Raw genomic sequence first — 18,704 nt, 5'->3', positions numbered from 1 at the left:
AGAGAGAGATCTGGCCATGTACTCTTATAATCTCCACCCTGCCCAGCCAGAAGAGGACTGGCCACCCCTCAGAGCCTGCTTCCTCTCTAGGTTTCCTCTTAGGTTCCTGCCTTTCTAGGGAGTTTTTCCTAGCCACCGTGCTTCTGCATTGCTTGCTGTTTGGCCTTTTAGGCTGTGTTTCTGTATAAGCACTTTGTGACATCTGCTGATGTAAAAAGGGCTTTATAAATACATTTCATTGATTGATTGTCACAAAAAAAATGTGCGTTTTATAGCGAATGTGCCACTCTGGACTTGGCACGTAGCTGTAGCCAACAGCTCCCAGATACAGTGTGGGTGTATAGCCTACATGATGAGATTATTATGGACAAAATAGCAAGATTAGTTTTATTTGTCAAATGGCAGCCAAGCATCGATCATCATGTCACCAGAGTAAGACCCTCAATATTTATTGGAAAGGAGCTCATCACCGTGCACTTTCACCACCCTGTGAAGTTCATCATAATTTATATAATCTGGAGCCTAATAAACGGCATTCTTTCCCGAGTCGTAGTGGGAGGACCACACAACATATCGTCGCGTGACTCTAAGTTTACTTCAATATGATGGTTATTATATCAATATTTGTGCATAAAGGCGTTTCCACCACCATTTCTTGCATAATTAATTGTACAGACAGAAAAAGATCCCACCTTGTCTAGCGTATTTTGTTTTATCGACATTTGGAAAGTTTACTGACAAATGTTGTGTTTCCATCAGGCCTGCTGTGACATTTTCTATCCAAAAGTTTGGATGGAAACCTGGTTTGTTCTCCTTTTTGTTTCCCTATAAACACTGGGTTTCTGTCACATCATGGCTTCTGACTAGTTAGTATTTTTCCAGGTAGTGTCCCTCCTCTCTCTTTCCCCCTCCCTCCCTCGTTATTTATTTATCTCTCTCTCTCTCTCTCTCTCTCTCTCTCTCTCTCTCTCTCTCTCTCTCTCTCTCTCTCTCTCTCTCTCTCTCTCACCTCCCACTCTCACCCCCACTCTCGTCCTTCATAACTTTTAGGTAGCATTATAAATATGAGAACGAAAGAGACAGATAGAGAGAGACGCACCGAGATGGGGAGATAGACAGAGGGGGGCAGAGAGAGAGGGAGGGAGAAAGAGAGCGATAGAGAGAGGGGGGCAGAGAGAGGAAGTATGTGTAGTGTTAGTCAGCAGATTTGAGCTGGTGATCTACAGTAGCGCAGGGCTGTCCCAGCCTCCTTGTCTCGTTCAGCTCCTCTAGGAGGACACCTCCCTCCCTCCCTACCTCAGCTGGAATTAAATGGCAAATCAATAGCCCTGTCATCTAGCTTCCCTTTTTCTTCTAACACATGATGAAGGGGCTGGCTCGCTGGCTGTGTGCGTGTGTGAGCGTGTGTGTGTGTGTGTGTGTGTGTGTGAGCGATTCAAAGCATTACCAGACTAAAAGGCAGCAAACTATGAGGTTATCAGCTTTGATGCTAACATGGCAATTGGCCCATGAGTGGTGGGGCTATGTGCCATCCCCTCAATCTCCTGTCCCTGTCCCCTTTCCCATGTAAGGGTGACTTGACTGAAGGTCACTGCTGTACCATAGGACACAAAGCCAAATGCCACTAGCCTCTGGTGTTGCTACTGACAACACACGCTCTGCCTGTTTTCTCAACATGACAATTCATTTGTATTTTCATTTCAACTGTTGAGTCAGACCACTGACTTTGCTAACTCCACAATATCACAGATGTGTGATATTTAACAATTTACCATAGTATGACCGAGGAACAGAAAAGGTCAGTCAAAGACCCATAGTGTTTTGAGGTTTGTTTTCAACTTTGGGAGCATTCTAACAGAGTGCACTTACTCTTATAACAGTGTGGTTACATGCGCACAGCAGCACACTGCTCTTGAACCAACAAGCTACATAATACATATTATAAACTGGGTGGTTCGAGCCCTGAATGCTGATTGGTTGAAAACCGTGGTGTATCAGACCGTATACCACGGGTATGACAAAACATTTATTTTTACTGCTCTAATTATGTTGGTAACCAGTTTATAATAGCAATAAGACTTCTCGGGGTTTGTCATATATGGCCAATATACCACGGCTAAGGGCTGTGTCCAGGCGCTCCACGTTGCGTCGTGCATAAGAACAGCCCTTAGCTGTTGTATATTGGCCATATACCACACCTCCTCGGGCCTTATTGTTTAAATATACTAGTCATAACCTCTCTCTCTCCTCCTCCTCCCTCTTCTCCTTCTCTCTGCCAGGTTCTCTCGTCTGCGTAGCCTCAATCTCTCTAATAACCAGCTGGGTCAGTTCCCCATGGCCATCTGCGACATCCCCACCCTCACCGAGGTCAACCTCAGCTGTAACTACCTGACCAACGTGGACCAAACTGTGGGATCCATGACCAAGTAAGAACCAGGAAGTGTCTAGGGGTCAATGGCACCCTATAGAGTACCACAGTATGAGTCATAATACCCATAAAACCTAGCAGTCAAACAGGGAAATGGTTCCAATCGTTTTTCTACCATTCGTTTTTCCTATAGGGGATAAGCCTACATGAAACACATCCCTCTAACCTTCAACATGAAGTATCAGTGGTTAGTGTGAGTTTCTACCTATCTACCCCAGACACAGGAGACAATTGGATAGGTTCTGAAATATCATAGATATATTAAATATGTTAAATATTTCAGATGATTGTCTGATGATCTGATGGTAACCTGAAGTGTATGCAGAATGAACTGATAGGAAAAATGATAGTAGTTCACGTGGGGTGATAATTTAGGACAGGAAAGAGAAACTGTGATAAGGTGATGCCTGCTTCCTTTCAGCAGCAGCAGTTTAGCTGATCACCTCTCATCTAATGGAAGGATCTGGAATACAGCCTGTGAATTCCTCAGTATGCCCACTGAGCCTCAATGCTACTACTGCCACCTCCTGGTTGTAGAGAGATAGACCTTAGTATCAGAATGTGGAGAAGAATGTTGTTCAAAAGGGACTTAACTGTTTGTAATGAAGCTCTTTTGATTGTACTTGATCACCATGCATTGGACAGGGGATCTTAAAAGAACAGATAAATTGCTGTCTTCTCACATCATGCTCTATCATACTATCCAGGTCTGTGCCCAAACAGTTTGAGCTTCTACTTCTAAAAATCCACCTTTCCAGAAATAAGTCTCTCACTGTTGCCGCTTGCTACAGACCCCCCTCAGCCCCCAGCTGTGCCCTGGACACCATATGTGAATTGATTGCCCCCCATTTATCCTCAGAGTTCGTACTGCTTGGTGACCTAAATTGGGATATGCTTAATACCCCAGCCATCCTACAATCCAAACTAGATGCCCTCAACCTCACGCAAATTATCAACGAACCTACCAGGTACAACCCTAAATCCGTAAACATGGGTACCCTCATAGATATCATCCTGACTAACATACCCTCTAAATACACCTCAGCTGTCTTCAACCAGGATCTCAGCGATCACTGCCTTATTGCCTGCGTCCGTAACGGGTCCGCGGTCAAACGACCACCCCTCATCACTGTCAAACGCTCCCTAAAACACTTTAGCGAGCAGGCCTTCCTAATTGACCTGGCCCAGGTATCCTGGATGGATATAGATCTCATTCCGTCAGTAGAGGATGCCTGGTTGTTCCTTAAAAGTAATGTCCTCTCAATCTTAAATAAACATGCCCCATTCAAAAAATACAGAACTAAGAACCGATATAGCCCCTGGTTCTCCTCAGACTTGACTGCCCTTGACCAGCACAAAAACATCCTGTGGCGTACAGCATTAGTATCAAATAGCCCCCGCGATATGCAACTTTTCAGGGAAGTTAGGAACCAATATACACAAGCAGTCAGGAAAGCAAAGGCTAACTTTTTCAAACAGAAATTTGCATCCTGTAGCACTAACTCCAAAAAGTTTTGGGACACTGTAAAGTCCATGGAGAATAAGAGCACTTCCTCCCAGCTGCCCACTGCACTGAGGCTAGGAAACACTATCACCACCGATAAATCTACAATAATCGAGAATTTCAACAAGCATTTTGCTACAGCTGGCCATGCTTTCCATCTGGCTACCACTACCCCGGCCACCAACTCTGCACCCTCCGCTGCAACTTGCCCATGCCCCCCCCCGCTTCTCCTTCACACAAATTCAGACAGCTGATGTTTTGAAAGCGCTGCAAAATCTGGACCCCTACAAATCAGCTGGGCTAGACAATCTGGACCCTTTCTTTCTAAAACTAGCCGCCGAAATTGTCGCAACCCCTATTACTAGTCTGTTCAACCTCTCTTTCATAACGTCTGAGATCCCCAGAGATTGGAAAGCTGCCGCGGTCATCCCCCTCTTCAAAGGGGGTGACACTCTAGATCCAAACTGCTACAGACCTATATCCATCCTGCCCAGCCTTTCGAAAGTATTTGAAAGCCAAGTTAACAAACAGATCACCGACCATTTCGAATACCACCGTACCTTCTCCGCTATGCAATCCGGTTTCCGAGCTGGTCATGGGTGCACTTCAGCCACGCTCAAGGTCCTAAACGATATTATAACCGCGATTGATAATAGACAGTACTGTGCAGCCGTCTTCATCGACCTGGCCAAGGCTTTCGACTCTGTCAACCACCGCATTCTTATTGGCAGACTAAATAGGCTTGGTTTCTCAAATGACTGCCTCGCCTGGTTCACCAACTACTTCTCAGATAGAGTTCAGTGTGTCAAATCGGAGGGCCTGTTGTCTGGACCTATGGCAGTCTCTATGGGGGTGCCACAGGGTTCAATTCTTGGGCCGACACTTTTCTCCATGTATATCAATGATGTCGCTCTTGCTGCTGGTGACTCTCAGATCCACCTCTACGCAGACGACACCATTTTGTATACATCTGGCCCTTCATTGGACACTGTGTTAACAAACCTCCAAACGAGCTTCAATGCCATACAACACTCCTTCAGTAGCCTCCAACTGCTCTTAAACACTAGTAAAACTAAATGCATGCTTTTCAATCGAACGCTGCTGGCACCCGCCCACCCGACTAGAATCACCACTCTCGACGGGTCTGACCTAGAGTATGTGGACAACTACAAATACCTAGGTGTCTGGTTAGACTGTAAACTCAACTTCCAGACTCACATAAAGAATCTCCAATCCAAAGTTAAATCTAGAATCGGCTTCCTATTTCGCAACAAAGCCTCCTTCACTCATGCTGCCAAACATGCCCTCGTAAAACTGACTATCCTACCGATCCTTGACTTCGGCGATGTCATTTACAAAATAGCCTCCAACACTCTACTCAGCAAATTGGATGTAGTCTATCACAGTGCCATCCGTTTTGTCTCCAAAGCCCCATACACTACCCACCACTGTGACCTGTACGCTCTTGTTGGCTGGTCCTCACTACATGTTCGTCGTCAAACCCACTGGCTCCAGGCCATCTATAAATCACTGCTAGGCAAATCCCCGCCTTATCTTAGCTCATTGGTCACCATAGCAGCACCCACCCGTAGTCTGCGCTCCAGCAGGTATATCTACATTTGGTCATTCCCAAAGCCAACACCTCCTTTGGCCGCCATTCCTTCCAGTTCTCTGCTGCCAATGACTGGAACGAATTGCAAAAATCTCTGAAGCTGGAGACTCTTATCTCCCTCAATAACTTTAAGCATCAGTTGTCAGAGCACCTTACCGATCACTGCACCTGTACACAGCCCATCTGAAATTAGCCCACCCAACTACCTCATCCCTATATTGTTATTTATTTTGCTCTTTTGCACCCCAGTATCTCTATTTGCACATAATCTCTTGCACATCTAGCATTCCAGTGTTAATACTATTGTAATTATTTTGCACTATAGCCTATTTATTGCCTTACCTCCATAACTTGCTACATTTGCACACACTGTATATATATTTTCTGCTGTATTTTTGACTTTATGTTTTTTACCCCATATGTAACTCTGTGTTGTTTTTATTGCACTGCTTTGCTTTATCTTGGCCAGGTCGCAGTTGTAAATGACAACCTGTTCTCAACTGGCTTACCTGGTTAAATAAAGGTGAAATAAAAAAATTAAAAATTAAAATGCTCACCTCTCTCTCTCTCTCTCTCTCTCTCTCTCTCTCTCTCTCCCTTTCTCCAGTCTGCAGACGTTTCTCCTGGACGGTAACTGTCTGAGTGAGTTACCCAGTGAGCTGGGCTCACTCCAGAGACTGGGCTACCTGGGCCTGTCCTTCAACCAGTTTACCCACGTGCCTCAGGTGCTAGAGCGTCTGGTGTCCATGGAGAGGCTGTGTATGGCCGGTAACAGCCTGGACACACTGGTGCTGCAGAACTTCAGACTACTCCGGGTCAAACACGTCGACCTACGGTACGCGGCTAGATAGACAGATGTAGATAGACGGACGGACAGAGAGACAGGCAGACAAACTCTATTCAGATCCTATCTACAGCTCATGTTAAAGAAACATTTTGTAATTCAGTCACAGAGTACACAGACATCAAGCTTTGCACCCAGGCCAAAACATTTGGTGTCCCGTTTTTTCCAATTGCATGTACAGTAATGGCAGATGCATGCAACTTGGTCACCAGATGAACACCATGCGTGTTTTGGCCATTCTTATGATCTGATCACAATCTACACCTACCCGGAATCACGTCTAAACACCTGGCGTGAAACATTCAATCTCACTGATGTTGGTCACAATCCAATCACAGAATGCTTATAATCCCATGCATGTTTAGACACTTGGGTGTTGCCAGCCAGACACATGTTTGACTGGAGTTATCTCTCTATCGCAAAACTCAAACATTGAGAGGAAACTATACTAAACTGTATGGAACAGAACCAGGCTAAACAGAAAGTCGGCATGGAACAGAACCAGGCTAAACAGAGAATAAGAGTGGAACAGAACCAGGCTAAACAGAAAGTCGGCATGGAACAGAACCAGGCTAAACAGAGAATAAGAGTGGAACAGAACCAGGCTAAACAGAGAGTCAGCATGGAACAGAACCAAGCTAAACAGAGAATCAGAGTGAAACAGAACCAGGCTAAACAGAGTCAGATGGAACCAGGCTAAACAGACAATCAGATGGAACCAGGCTAAACCGACAGTTGGCATGGAACAGAACCAGACTAAACAGACAGTCAGCATGGAACAGAACTAGGCTAAATAGACAGTCAGTATGGAACAGAACCAGGCTAAACAGAGAATCAGAGTGAAACAGAACCAGGCTAAACAGAGTCAGATGGAACCAGGCTAAACAGACAATCAGATGGAACCAGGCTAAACCGACAGTTGGCATGGAACAGAACCAGGCTAAACAGACAGTCAGCATGGAAAGTCACGTAATCATTACTAGACCGGTGTTCTCCCCCCTGCTTGAGAAAGAGCAGGCTTTGAGTGACTTAGCATTATTTGTCTAGTTAATACATCACTCCTCTCACACCGATGGGACATTCACTAAAGTGCCTCTGCATCATGTTCTCAAATTCAGGACCAAAGATCACACGTGATTGTAGCTAGAGATGAATATGGTGCGGTCTGTTCTTTTTGTCGGTCGGAGCAGCTTTTTCCAGTCTTTTACAAAAATATGTAGAAATGTGTTAGTGTCAGGTTAGCTGGCACGTATAACTGTTAATGAGTAACCCTGATGGTGCATACACAGAGATAGGGCCATTGAGTTCAGACCTTAGATTTTAAGTATAGGAGAGGAGACTTCAGTACATTTATTTAGCCACACATATGAGATATCGGACCATCTATTAGGGATTGTAGATATTGAATCAATGTGTTCATTTCAATTAAACTCAGATTTGATTTCAAAATCCCCTTAGTTGACAACTCAATCAAATATCAATCCATACAGACATTGATCTTAATCTGATGCCTGTGTCCAGAGGGTTAATTAGGCTACGGCCCATACTGCCTACTGTCCAATTATGCATGACCTCAAACCTCTGCCCTCTGTGCCATCAGGCTGAATAAGATCCGGGTGGTGGTTCCAGATGAGCCAGACCTTCTGAGACACGTGACCCAGCTGGATGTGCGTGACAACGGGCTGGAGGAGCTGGATGCTTCCCTCTTCCCCCGTCTGGAGGTCCTCCACTGTGAGAGGAACCACATCGCCACCCTCAAGGCCAAGGGCTCCATGCTCAAGGCTGTCTATGCACAGAACAACGGTGGGTCTGCATCCCCAGTTAGAGTCCATCTATGCCTGCTGTGCTTGTAAGGATGTAGTTGGGTGAAGTTGACCCTAGACGCTGATTTTGGGTCAGTTTCGCATTTTCCACACTAATGGTTAAAGCTGAGATCCGCGATAGATGAAACAACGCCACTGGCCGCCCCAGGTGAATTTGTTATTATTTTTGTTTTGAGACAATGAGCATCCAGCATCATTGTAAAAATATGTTGGACATACTCTGCTGTTCTATTGCACGTGCATATAAAAAACAGTGTTCATTGTTAGAAGTTACGTCTTTGTTGTTGTAATATCGCAAACGGACGTGGGGAGGGCCTGCTGCATCTGGAATTCCTCCACTATTGCCAGTGTCATTCTCAATCTCCATCACTACCTAGCTACAGCGTCTGGTTCCATTTGTCATGTCACACAGATTGGTGGTTTAATGCTCTCTTATTGTGTTCTCTTCTACAGAGCTACAGGAACTGGATGTCAGCCCAGTGCCCTCCAACCTCACCTATATGGACATCTCCAGGTGAGGCCAACAACTTCCCTTAAACACTCAACATTACTGAAAATACTGTACAGACACTTTCTAAAACCTAACATACTCACAAAGCCTCTTCAAACCTGACCTCTCTCTTCCCCTCTCCCTCTCTCTGTAGGAATCGTATGGAGGCCATCCCAGAGTGGCTGTGTGAGATTAAGAAACTAGAAGTTCTGGACATCAGCCACAACCTCGTTACTGAGCTCCCAGCACGGTCAGTCTCTCTCTCTCTCTCTCTCTCTCGCTCTCGCTCTCTCTCGCTCTCTCTATCTAGCGCTATCTACGGTCAGTCTCTCTCTGTCTCTCTCTATCCATCTCTATTTACGGTCAGTCTCTCTCTCTCTATCTATGGTCAGTCTGTCTCTATCTCTATCTATGGTCAGTCTCTCTCTGACTCTCTCTGTCTATCTCTATCTACGGTCAGTCACTCTCTCTATCCATCTCTATCTATGGTCAGTCTCTCTCTATCTATGTATGGTCGGTCTCTCTCTCGCTCTATCTATCTCTATTTACGGTCAGTCTCTCTCTATCTCTCTCTCGCTCTCAATTCAATTCAATTCAAAGGGCTTTATTGGCATGGGAAACATTGCCAAACATAAACTTCTCTCTCTCTCTCTCTCTCTCTCGCTCTCTCTCTATCTAGGTCTATTTACGGTCAGTCTCTCTCTCTCTCTCGCTCTCAATTCAATTCAAAGGGCTTTATTGGCATGGGAAACATTGCCAAACGTAAACTTCTCTCTCTCTCTTTTTCTCTATCTACGGTCAGTCTCTCTCGTCGGAGTGCATGCTGGGAGTGAGTCGTGAAGCTGGAGTGATTGTGAGAGCGACTGGAATTCTTTTCACTCCATTGGGTTTCGGTGTATATACAGTGCTATGAAAAAGTATTTACCCCCTTTCTAATTTTCTCTACTTTTGCATATTTGTGATACTGAATGTAATCAGATCTTCAACCAAAACCTAATATTAGATAAAGGGAACATAAGTGAACAAATAACACAACAATTACATATTTATTTAATTTATTTCATAAACAAAGTTATGCAACACCCAATTCCCCTGTGTGAAAAAGTTATTGACCCCTTACACTCAATAACTGGTTGTGCCACCTTTAGCTGCAATGACTCCAACCAAATGCTTCCTGTAGTTGTTGATCAGTCTCTCACGTCGCTGTGGAGGAATTTTGGCCCACTCTTCCATGCAGAACTGCTTTAACTCATTGACGTGTGGGTTTTCAAGCATGAACTGCTCGTTTCAAGTCCTGCCACAACATCTCAATTGGGATTAGGTCTGGACTTTGACTAGGCCATTCCAAAACTTCCAATCTGTTGCTTTTCAGCAATTTTCATGTAGACTTGATTGTGTGTTTTGGATCATTGTCTGCATTACCCAGCTGCGCTTCAGCTTCAGCTCACAGACAGATGGTCTGACATTCTCCTGTAGAATTCTCTGATACAGAGCAGAATTCATGGTTCCTTCTATTAAGGCAAGTCGTCCAGGTCCTGAGGCAGCAAAGCATCCCCAAACCATCACACCACCACCACCATGCTTGACCTTTGGTATGATGTTCTTACTGTGTAATGCAGAGTTTGGGATGTTGTGGCAGGACTTGAAACGAGCAGTTCATGCTTGAAAACCCACACGTCACTGAGTTAAAGCAGTTCTGCATGGAAGAGTGGGCCAAAATTCCTCCACAGCGACGTGAGAGACTGATCAACAACTACAGGAAGCATTTGGTTGGAGTCATTGCAGCTAAAGGTGGCACAACCAGTTATTGAGTGTAAGGGGTCAATTACTTTTTCACACAGGGGAATTGGGTGTTGCATAACTTTGTTTATGAAATAAATTAAATAAATATGTAATTGTTGTGTTATTTGTTCACTTATGTTCCCTTTATCTAATATTAGATTTTGGTTGAAGATCTGATAACATTCAGTATCACAAATATGCAAAAGTAGAGAAAATTAGAAAGGGGGCAAATACTTTTTCATAGCACTGTATATATATATATTGATTAGTTTAGTTGTTTTAAGGTTATCTTGTCTCACTATCACTAAGCACGTATAGGGGTGGTGGGATCGTTGAGGTTGTTTTTCTCGAGGGCGCAACCAATGGGTGGGGCTGGTTGCAATGGCCACTCGCGGAGGTTTGGAGTTTGAAAAACTTAGTCGGCGGCATGGAGTAAAGATTCCTGCTGCAGCAGGGTGTTCAGTGGAAGAATGTAGCTTAGCAGTAGGTGCTATCATTGGGTATGATAGCATAAAATCAGCCTCAAGGATGAATAGCGCTGTAGTGATACTCGTAGATTCCATTGAAAAGGTGAATACGATAGTTGAGAGTGGTATTGTGTTGCGGGAGACACAGACGTCGGTATTTCCTCTTATGAATCCGGCGAAGAAAGTTATACTTTCTAACGTGCCACCATTTGTTAGAGATGAAGTGTTGGAGCGAGAGTTATCTCGTCATGGTCAACTTTTTTGGATGCAAATCTCCTTTGTGCATATGATTTTAAAGAAGGACACTGACGTTCAGTTTTAAGATTGATGGATTTGATTATGTCTTCTACGCTTCTACTGAATCAATGAAATGCTTTGGCTGTGGAAGAGAGGGGCATTTGGTACGTTATTGTCCCGAGAACGAGCGCGCGGAGCCCGGTAGCAGCTCTAGTGCTGGTACAGCTAATGCACCACCGCAAAGGGATGAACATGCTAAGGGTGCAGGGGAAGGGAGAAAGGAAGCAGTGTGGCTACGGGGGCAATTGTGGTAGATCAGAACAAAGAGGGAGGGGAAACAGTCGGTGAAATTGCGACTGCTGTCGCTGAGGTGGTGCTGGAAAATGAAATTGGAGGTCAAGAGGAGATTGAAATAATGGAAAAGGAAGCATCTGTTTTCAAAGTACCGAGGAGTAAGAGGAAGAATTTAAGGGGTGGTGAAGGGTCTAATTCTAAGAGGACAGTAGAGATTGATAAATCAGTTGAGGATAAACAGGTTGTAGAGATGGTGGAGTTTTCTTCTGGGGAGGATAGCGAGAGTGAGTCATCTGACGCGTCACAACAAAATAGTGAGAGAAATGGGGTGGAAGGGAGGTATGGGATTGAGAAGGTATGTCAATTTCTGAATTTGACAAAAGGGAAGAAATATATGCAGGATTATAATGTAACAGATGTTTTTCCTGAATGTGAATTGTTTATTGAATCAGCAAAGTTTCTGATGTAAAAAATAACAGGGGGAGGTTTGACAATCCTTGAAATTGCTAGACTCAAGAAAGTGGTCACGAGAGTGATAAGTGATGTCAATTCTAAAGGAAATGAAAGAGTTCGGGCGCAGCCTTAACTCTGTAAAGAGATGTGGTTTCTGGGTCTTCCTCTGTATTTTATTTTCATCCATGAGCAGTTTTAAGATTTCTTCTTTAAACATAAATGGGGCGAGAGACGTTAAAAGAAGAGCCGTAGTGTATGAGTTAAGAGAAAGGGAAGTAACATACGTTTTCTACAAGAAACCCATAGTAATATGGAAAATGAAGTTATGTGGCAACAGGAGTGGGGGGGACAATGGTGTGTAGTCATAAAAACTTGTTCTCAAAAGGGTTTTTGCCTTTGTCATATGAGGTTGAAGAGGTAGTTGAGGGGAGGTTATTAAACGTTAGAGCGAGGTATGAAAACATCACTATGTGTCTGATAAATGTATATTCCCCAGTGGTGGCAGCTGAGAGGGTATGTTTTTTAGAGACATTATCAAATACCATTGAGAAATGTAATACTGAGGATTATTTATTTATTGCTGGGGATTTTAACTGCACAGTCAGTGATTTAGATAGAAATCACAAAGAACCTCATATAGCCTCAAGGACTTTTTAAAAACGCTTAATTGTAACACATGAACTGTGTGATATTTGGCGGAGTCAACATGGAGGCACGAGACAGTACACATGGGCCCATGTAAGAGAGAACACCATCTCTATGGTCAGGTTAGATAGGTTTTATTGTTTTGAGCATCAATCTCAGGTCTGTAAATCAAGTGTGATAACCCCAGTGGGATTTTCTGATAATAATAATAATAATATGCCATTTAGCAGACGCTTTTATCCAAAGCGACTTACAGTCATGCGTGCATACATTCTTTTTGTGTATGGGTGGTCCCGGGGATCGAACCCACTACCTAATAACGGAGGTGGTGTTCATTAATGCTGTAAAACCAAAAAGCTCATACTGGCATTTTAATATAACTTTATTGAGTGATGGTCACTTCAGGAAATGTTTTAGTTTTTTCTGGGAGAGGTGGAGGTCTCAAAAAAACAGTTTTGTATCCCTTCAACAGTGGTGGGATATAGGGAAAATCCAGATTCAACAATTATGTAATCAATACACGATGAATGTCACCAATGACATCACCAGATCAATGAAAGCCCTTGAGTCTGAAATAGTGGAACTCCTGACGTTGGTTGAGACCACAGGAGGTCGAGGCCATACTCAGGCCCTCAAGAGGAAAAAAAGCTGCTTTGGCAGACCTGCTGGGTATCAGAGCACAGGGGGCATTGGTGAGAAGTACGTTTCAGGGAATCTCTGAAATGGATGCCTCATCAACATTTTTATTTGGTTTAGAGAAAAAGAATGGACAAAGAATAATTATTCATTGCCTAAAATCAGCTGGTGGACAGGAGCTCACTAGCCCTAGTGAAATTAGAAAGAGGGCTATTCCATGCCTCTGGTGCACAAGACGAGAAGGCAGTCTTGCCTAATACTGTAAATGTACTGTGGACTTTAAGTAGCAACCACCTAGCAGACCAGGAATGGTAACTGCTGGTGGTGAAGAAGACCAGACTACAGAGTTAAAGAGGGAGTTTACCCAAAAGGGCTTTGTAGATGAACACGTACAAATGTAGCTTTCTGCGCATATAAAGTGAGGTCCAACCCACCATTTGGTACAAGGTGCAATTTGTAATAAAGCGCAAAGATGCATGTAGCTCAGTTGGTAGAGCATGGTGCTTTTAGCGCCAGGGTTGTGGGTTCGATTCCCACGGGGGACCAGTATGAAAGAAAATTAAAATGTATTCACTCACTAACTGTAAGTTGTTCTGGATAAAGAGTGTCTGCTAAATGACTAAAATGTAATAAACAGAGTCCAGTTTCTGCAAGACAGAGGAGGCTGCATGCATATACAACAAGTCCCCATAATCAATTACAGAGAGAAAAGTGGCCTGAACAAGCTTCTTTCTAGCCATAAGTGGGAAGCAAGCCTTACTACGAAAATAAAACCCCAATTTCAATTTAAGCTTCCTCACAAGATTATCCATATGAACTTTAAAGGACAACTTGTCATCCAACTATATACCTAGGTATTTGTAGGATGACACTTTTTCAATGGATAAGCCACCAGATGTGACAATGCTAACCTTCTCTGGTAAAGGTCATGCATTTTGTTTTTTGTACATTCAAGACCAGTTTTAGACCATAAAGGGAGGCCTGCAGTGACTGAAAAGCAGTCTGGAGCTCTTCAACAGCCTGAACCAGAGAAAGAGCACATTATTATATGACTGTATCATCTGCATATAGATGCAACTTTGCTGGTTGCATCCAATTTCCCAGATCATTAATAAAAAAATTGAGAACAACACCTGGGGCACACCTCTATTAATCTCAAGAAAACTAGACTTGTGATTGTCAGCATATACACATTGTGTTCTGTCAGAAAGATAGTTCCTAAACCAATTTACCGCCCCTTCACTGAGACCAATGTTACTGAGTCTAGCTAGCAACAATTCATGGTCAATTGAATCAAATGCATTTGATGAATCAAATGCATTTGATAAATCAACAAACAGAACAGCACAATGTTGCTTTTTATCAAATGTGTTTATGATGTCATTTGCCACTGCCATAGCTGCAGTTGTGGTGCTGTGCCCCGATCTAAAGCCAGATTGAACCCCGCTCAGTATGTTATTTTCAATTAGAAGTTATTTAACTGTGAGATCACTAGGAACTTTGGCCATGATAGGGAGTCTGGAGATAGGACGATAGTTATTAGCATCTGAGGGATCTCCACCCTTTAGTAGTGGGAGGACATAAGCTGATTTCCAAATGCTGGGTATGGGATTGGTCAAGAGACTCAAGTTGAAAATGTGAGGTAAAATCTTTAGAGGTAGGGATCCAGGTTGTCTGGACCTGCAGACCTTTTAAAGTCTATTGCCTTTAGTGCTTTATAGACCTCAGCATAAGAAACAGGCTCAAAGTTAAAATGGTTCACATGAGAGCCTATATCATAGTTTACTGTAACAGAGCTTACATTAGAGGCTTGGGCCCCACCATTATCAAAAACTGAACCAGCAGATATGAAGTGCTTGTTAAAAACTCCTACAATATCAGCTTTATCCTTCACTTCATTAGAACCCATCATTAAATGGTCAGGAAGGCCAGAGGATACATTAGAACCTGACACTGATTTGATTAGCTTCCAGAACTTGGTAGGGTTGTTTAGGTTCTCTGCGACTGCATTTAGATAGAAATCTGATTTGGACTTCCTGATCAATCCTGTACATTCGTTTCGTAGCGCTTTGAAGGCGGCCCAGTCAACAGGAGCATTTGTATGTCTAGCTTGAGCCCAAGAGACATTTCTCTTTCTAAATAATTCTGCCAAGTTATCTGAAAACCAGGGATTGTCCCTTTCACTGATTCTCAATTTCTTCACAGGGGCATGCTTATCACAAAAGGACACACATTTCATATAAAAATAGTCCCAGGCATTGTTAACATCGGGAATCAGACTTATTCTGTCAATATTATGGTACAGATCATGTAAGAATGCTTGCTCATCAAACTGTCTAAAATGTCTTTTAAAAATATAATGGGGTTTGGCTTTTGTCTTTTTTGTATTTCTAACACAAGCAATTGCACAATGATCACTGACATCATTACAGAATATCCCAGTTGATGTGTATTTGTGAGGGGTATTCGTTAGAAGAATGTCCAACAGGATACTGTACAATCCCTCTCTGTATTCTCCAAATGGCTCTTTCTCAATAGTCTAAAATGGCTTCATTTTCTTGTCTCCTTTCCTTCGTAGCCACTGATAAGTCAAAAGACTGGATGGGTTTTCACCATGTGTATTCCACCTCTCATGTCCTGCCAGATCAGTGATCATGGAGGGAAGGAAAAAAGGAAGTTAGTTTAGACTGTTGAGACGCAGCCAGTAGTCTCATTTAGTCCCTCTGGAAACTTAATCTTATATCTGTGTGCCCCCGCCTCATGGTCAGTCTTCTATCCCCCACAAAGCACCATGAATCAACCAGATAGCCTATCACCACCATCCCATCCTCTCTCTTTCTCTTTTTATATCACCCTCTAGGTCACTTCAGATGCTCCTTTCTTTCTTTCTTTCTTTCTTTCTTTCTTTCTTTCTTTCTTTCTTTCTTTCTTTCTTTCTTTCTTTCTTTCTTTCTTTCTTTCTTTCTTTCTTTCTTTCTTTCTTTCTTTCTTTCTTTCTTCTCACTGTATTAATCTCTCTCCCTTTCTCTCCCTCTTTCTCTCTCTCCTTGTTCTCTCCCCTCTCATTCTTTCTCTTTCTCTCTCTCACGCCATCTCTCTCACTCCATCTCTCTCTCTCTCTCTCTCTCTATCCCCTATCTCTCTCTGCAGATCTATATTTTACTCAGGATGTGTCAAAATTATGAATCTTAGCTGCAGGCTCCACTAGAGGCGCTGATATGTTCTGTTTTCACATCTTCATCCCTTCCCCACCCCCATTCCATGCCTTCTATTACGACCCAGTTTAGACACACATCACGCGCGCACAAGCGCACAGAAACGCATGCACACACCGCCCCCAGTAGACCAGCTGCACTGTGATAGTGTGTCCGTTTGTCTTCGTAAGCACAGAAGGTCTTTTAGCTGCATTAAGCACAAGCCACATGTCGGTTTATCGCCAATTCCCTAAACGTATGTGTCTTCTTTCTGAAGAATTATCGGTGCATCTTTTACAAGCATACTTTCCTTGTCTCCACTCCTTTGTCTTAACTGATCTGAACACACAGACTAAGTGAAGGTAATATGAAGGCATTTTCTTTCACCTGTCCTGTTCTGAATTTCTTTATCAGTGCAGCTGGAGAAAAGGAGAAGAGGCGAGGAAGCCACTTGAGACTATTGAGTTGCAGCCCCTGTTTCTCTCCTCCTGTCTGACTCTGACCATTGAGATGCAGCCCATGTCTCTCCCATTGTGACTGTGATGTTGTTCTAGGTTGTGATACTGACGTCTCTTCACTCCCCCCTACTGGCAGGTTGCTGTGTAGCAGCAGTCTGAGGAAGCTGAGTGCGGGACACAACCACCTACAGAAGCTGCCTGAGAGAGTAGAGCGCCCACTACTGGAGGTGTTGGACGTACAACACAACCAGCTAGCAGAGCTGCCCTGCAACCTCTTCCTCAAATCTGACAGGTAGCACAACATTACAGACATATATTACATATAGGATGTTAAACATACAATGAAATGATTACATGGTAGTGAATGAAACTCAGTGTGTATAAAAGTAAATGAATGATATGCCTGTAATGTTGAGATGAAATATGATCTGTGTTGTTTGTATCAATATAACAGCATGAGGTGTCCTTAGGTTATTACCCCAGTTATTTACTAGTTATTATAAGTTATTACACATGTTAATACAAGTTATTACACGCTATTACTATCCCTGCTAAAATATGTCTAATGGTTGAAATACTGACATTAGGGCTCACTTCCTGTTTCAGTTTGCGGTGCCTGAATGCCTCAGCCAATAAGCTGGAGCACCTGCCTCCCTCCAGCCTATCAGAGGAGAGCAACAGCGTCCTACAGGAACTGTACCTCACCAACAACTGTCTGACTGATAAGTGTGTTCCCTTACTGACGGGACACACACACCTCCGAGTACTACACATGGCCTACAACTACCTGCAGACCTTCCCTGCCAGGTGAGTGGATAGATGTAGGCTACATCTCACACACACACACACACACACACACACACACACACACACACACACACACACACACACCCACACACACACACACACAAAATAACTGTTTCTTTGTCTACCACACATACAGTACACTGTCTCTTATACATAAATACTCACTGACTATCCCTTTTCCTTCTCTGTAGTAAAATGGCCAAGTTGGAGGAGCTGGAGGAGTTGGACCTGAGTGGGAACAGGCTGAAGACGGTGCCCACCACCATCATGAACCTCAGACGCATGCACACACTCATCGCCCACTCCAACACCATAGAGGTCTTCCCTGAGGTCATGCAGCTTATGGAGATGAAGGTAAGTGTGTGTGCATGCGTGCGTGCATATGCATTTGTGTGTGTGTGTGTGTGTGTGTGGATGCGTGTGTGTGTTAACCCTCTCCTGTCTCTCCTCAGTGTGTAGATCTGAGCTGTAATGAGCTGAGTGAGATCACCCTGCCTGAGAACCTGCCTCCTAAACTCCAGGAGCTGGACCTGACTGGCAACCCTCGCCTCAATCTGGACCACAAAACCCTGGAACAACTCAAGTAAGTATTCTATTAGTAGACAAATTGTGATTAAAGATGAACAGAATCAAATTGAATTATTTATTAATTTGTCTGTGTACCTGTATTCCTGCACTGTGATCCTTTTAATAAGTACCCTCTCTCCTCTTCGTTGTAGTAACATCCGCTGTTTCCGCATCGACCCGCCCCCGATCTTCTCAGCCAATGAGGCGTCGGGTGGGCCGGCTGTGTGGAGTCATGGTTACACAGAGGCCTCGGGCGTCAAGAACAAGTGAGTAACATACTACACTACACTACAGGATACAACCACATAATGTGTGAATCAAATGGGCCACCATGGGAGAGCTTTCAAAACACTAGCAAAGTTACCATGGTGACTAAGACGAATATGTCAGTCAGTGAGGTCAATGGGGGGGGCAGTAGAGATAGTCTGGGTGGGTGTATGCACACGTCCATCTGTCCGTGTGT

General features: G+C 43.7%; 1 protein-coding gene across 1 annotated transcript in view; it reads left to right on the top strand.

The window, feature by feature from the left end:
* LOC311147212 (PH domain leucine-rich repeat protein phosphatase 1-like) overlaps positions 1 to 18,704 on the top strand; it is an 87,952-nt gene that overhangs the window by 55,806 nt on the left and 13,442 nt on the right. The window contains exons 5-14 of the mRNA XM_084183852.1: positions 2,280 to 2,426; positions 6,152 to 6,379; positions 7,989 to 8,191; positions 8,665 to 8,725; positions 8,856 to 8,951; positions 17,004 to 17,159; positions 17,474 to 17,674; positions 17,866 to 18,028; positions 18,127 to 18,257; positions 18,394 to 18,507. Of these exons, the coding sequence (XP_084039978.1) occupies positions 2,280 to 2,426; positions 6,152 to 6,379; positions 7,989 to 8,191; positions 8,665 to 8,725; positions 8,856 to 8,951; positions 17,004 to 17,159; positions 17,474 to 17,674; positions 17,866 to 18,028; positions 18,127 to 18,257; positions 18,394 to 18,507 (1,500 nt within the window). The remainder of the gene's footprint in view (positions 1 to 2,279; positions 2,427 to 6,151; positions 6,380 to 7,988; positions 8,192 to 8,664; positions 8,726 to 8,855; positions 8,952 to 17,003; positions 17,160 to 17,473; positions 17,675 to 17,865; positions 18,029 to 18,126; positions 18,258 to 18,393; positions 18,508 to 18,704) is intronic.

Source organism: Coregonus lavaretus, assembly GCF_964263955.1.
Source record: "Coregonus lavaretus genome assembly, chromosome: 19".
Lineage (NCBI taxonomy): Eukaryota > Metazoa > Chordata > Actinopteri > Salmoniformes > Salmonidae > Coregonus > Coregonus lavaretus.
The sequence above is the reverse complement of the archived record's forward strand: the minus strand, read 5'-3'. Positions and strand labels throughout refer to the sequence as shown.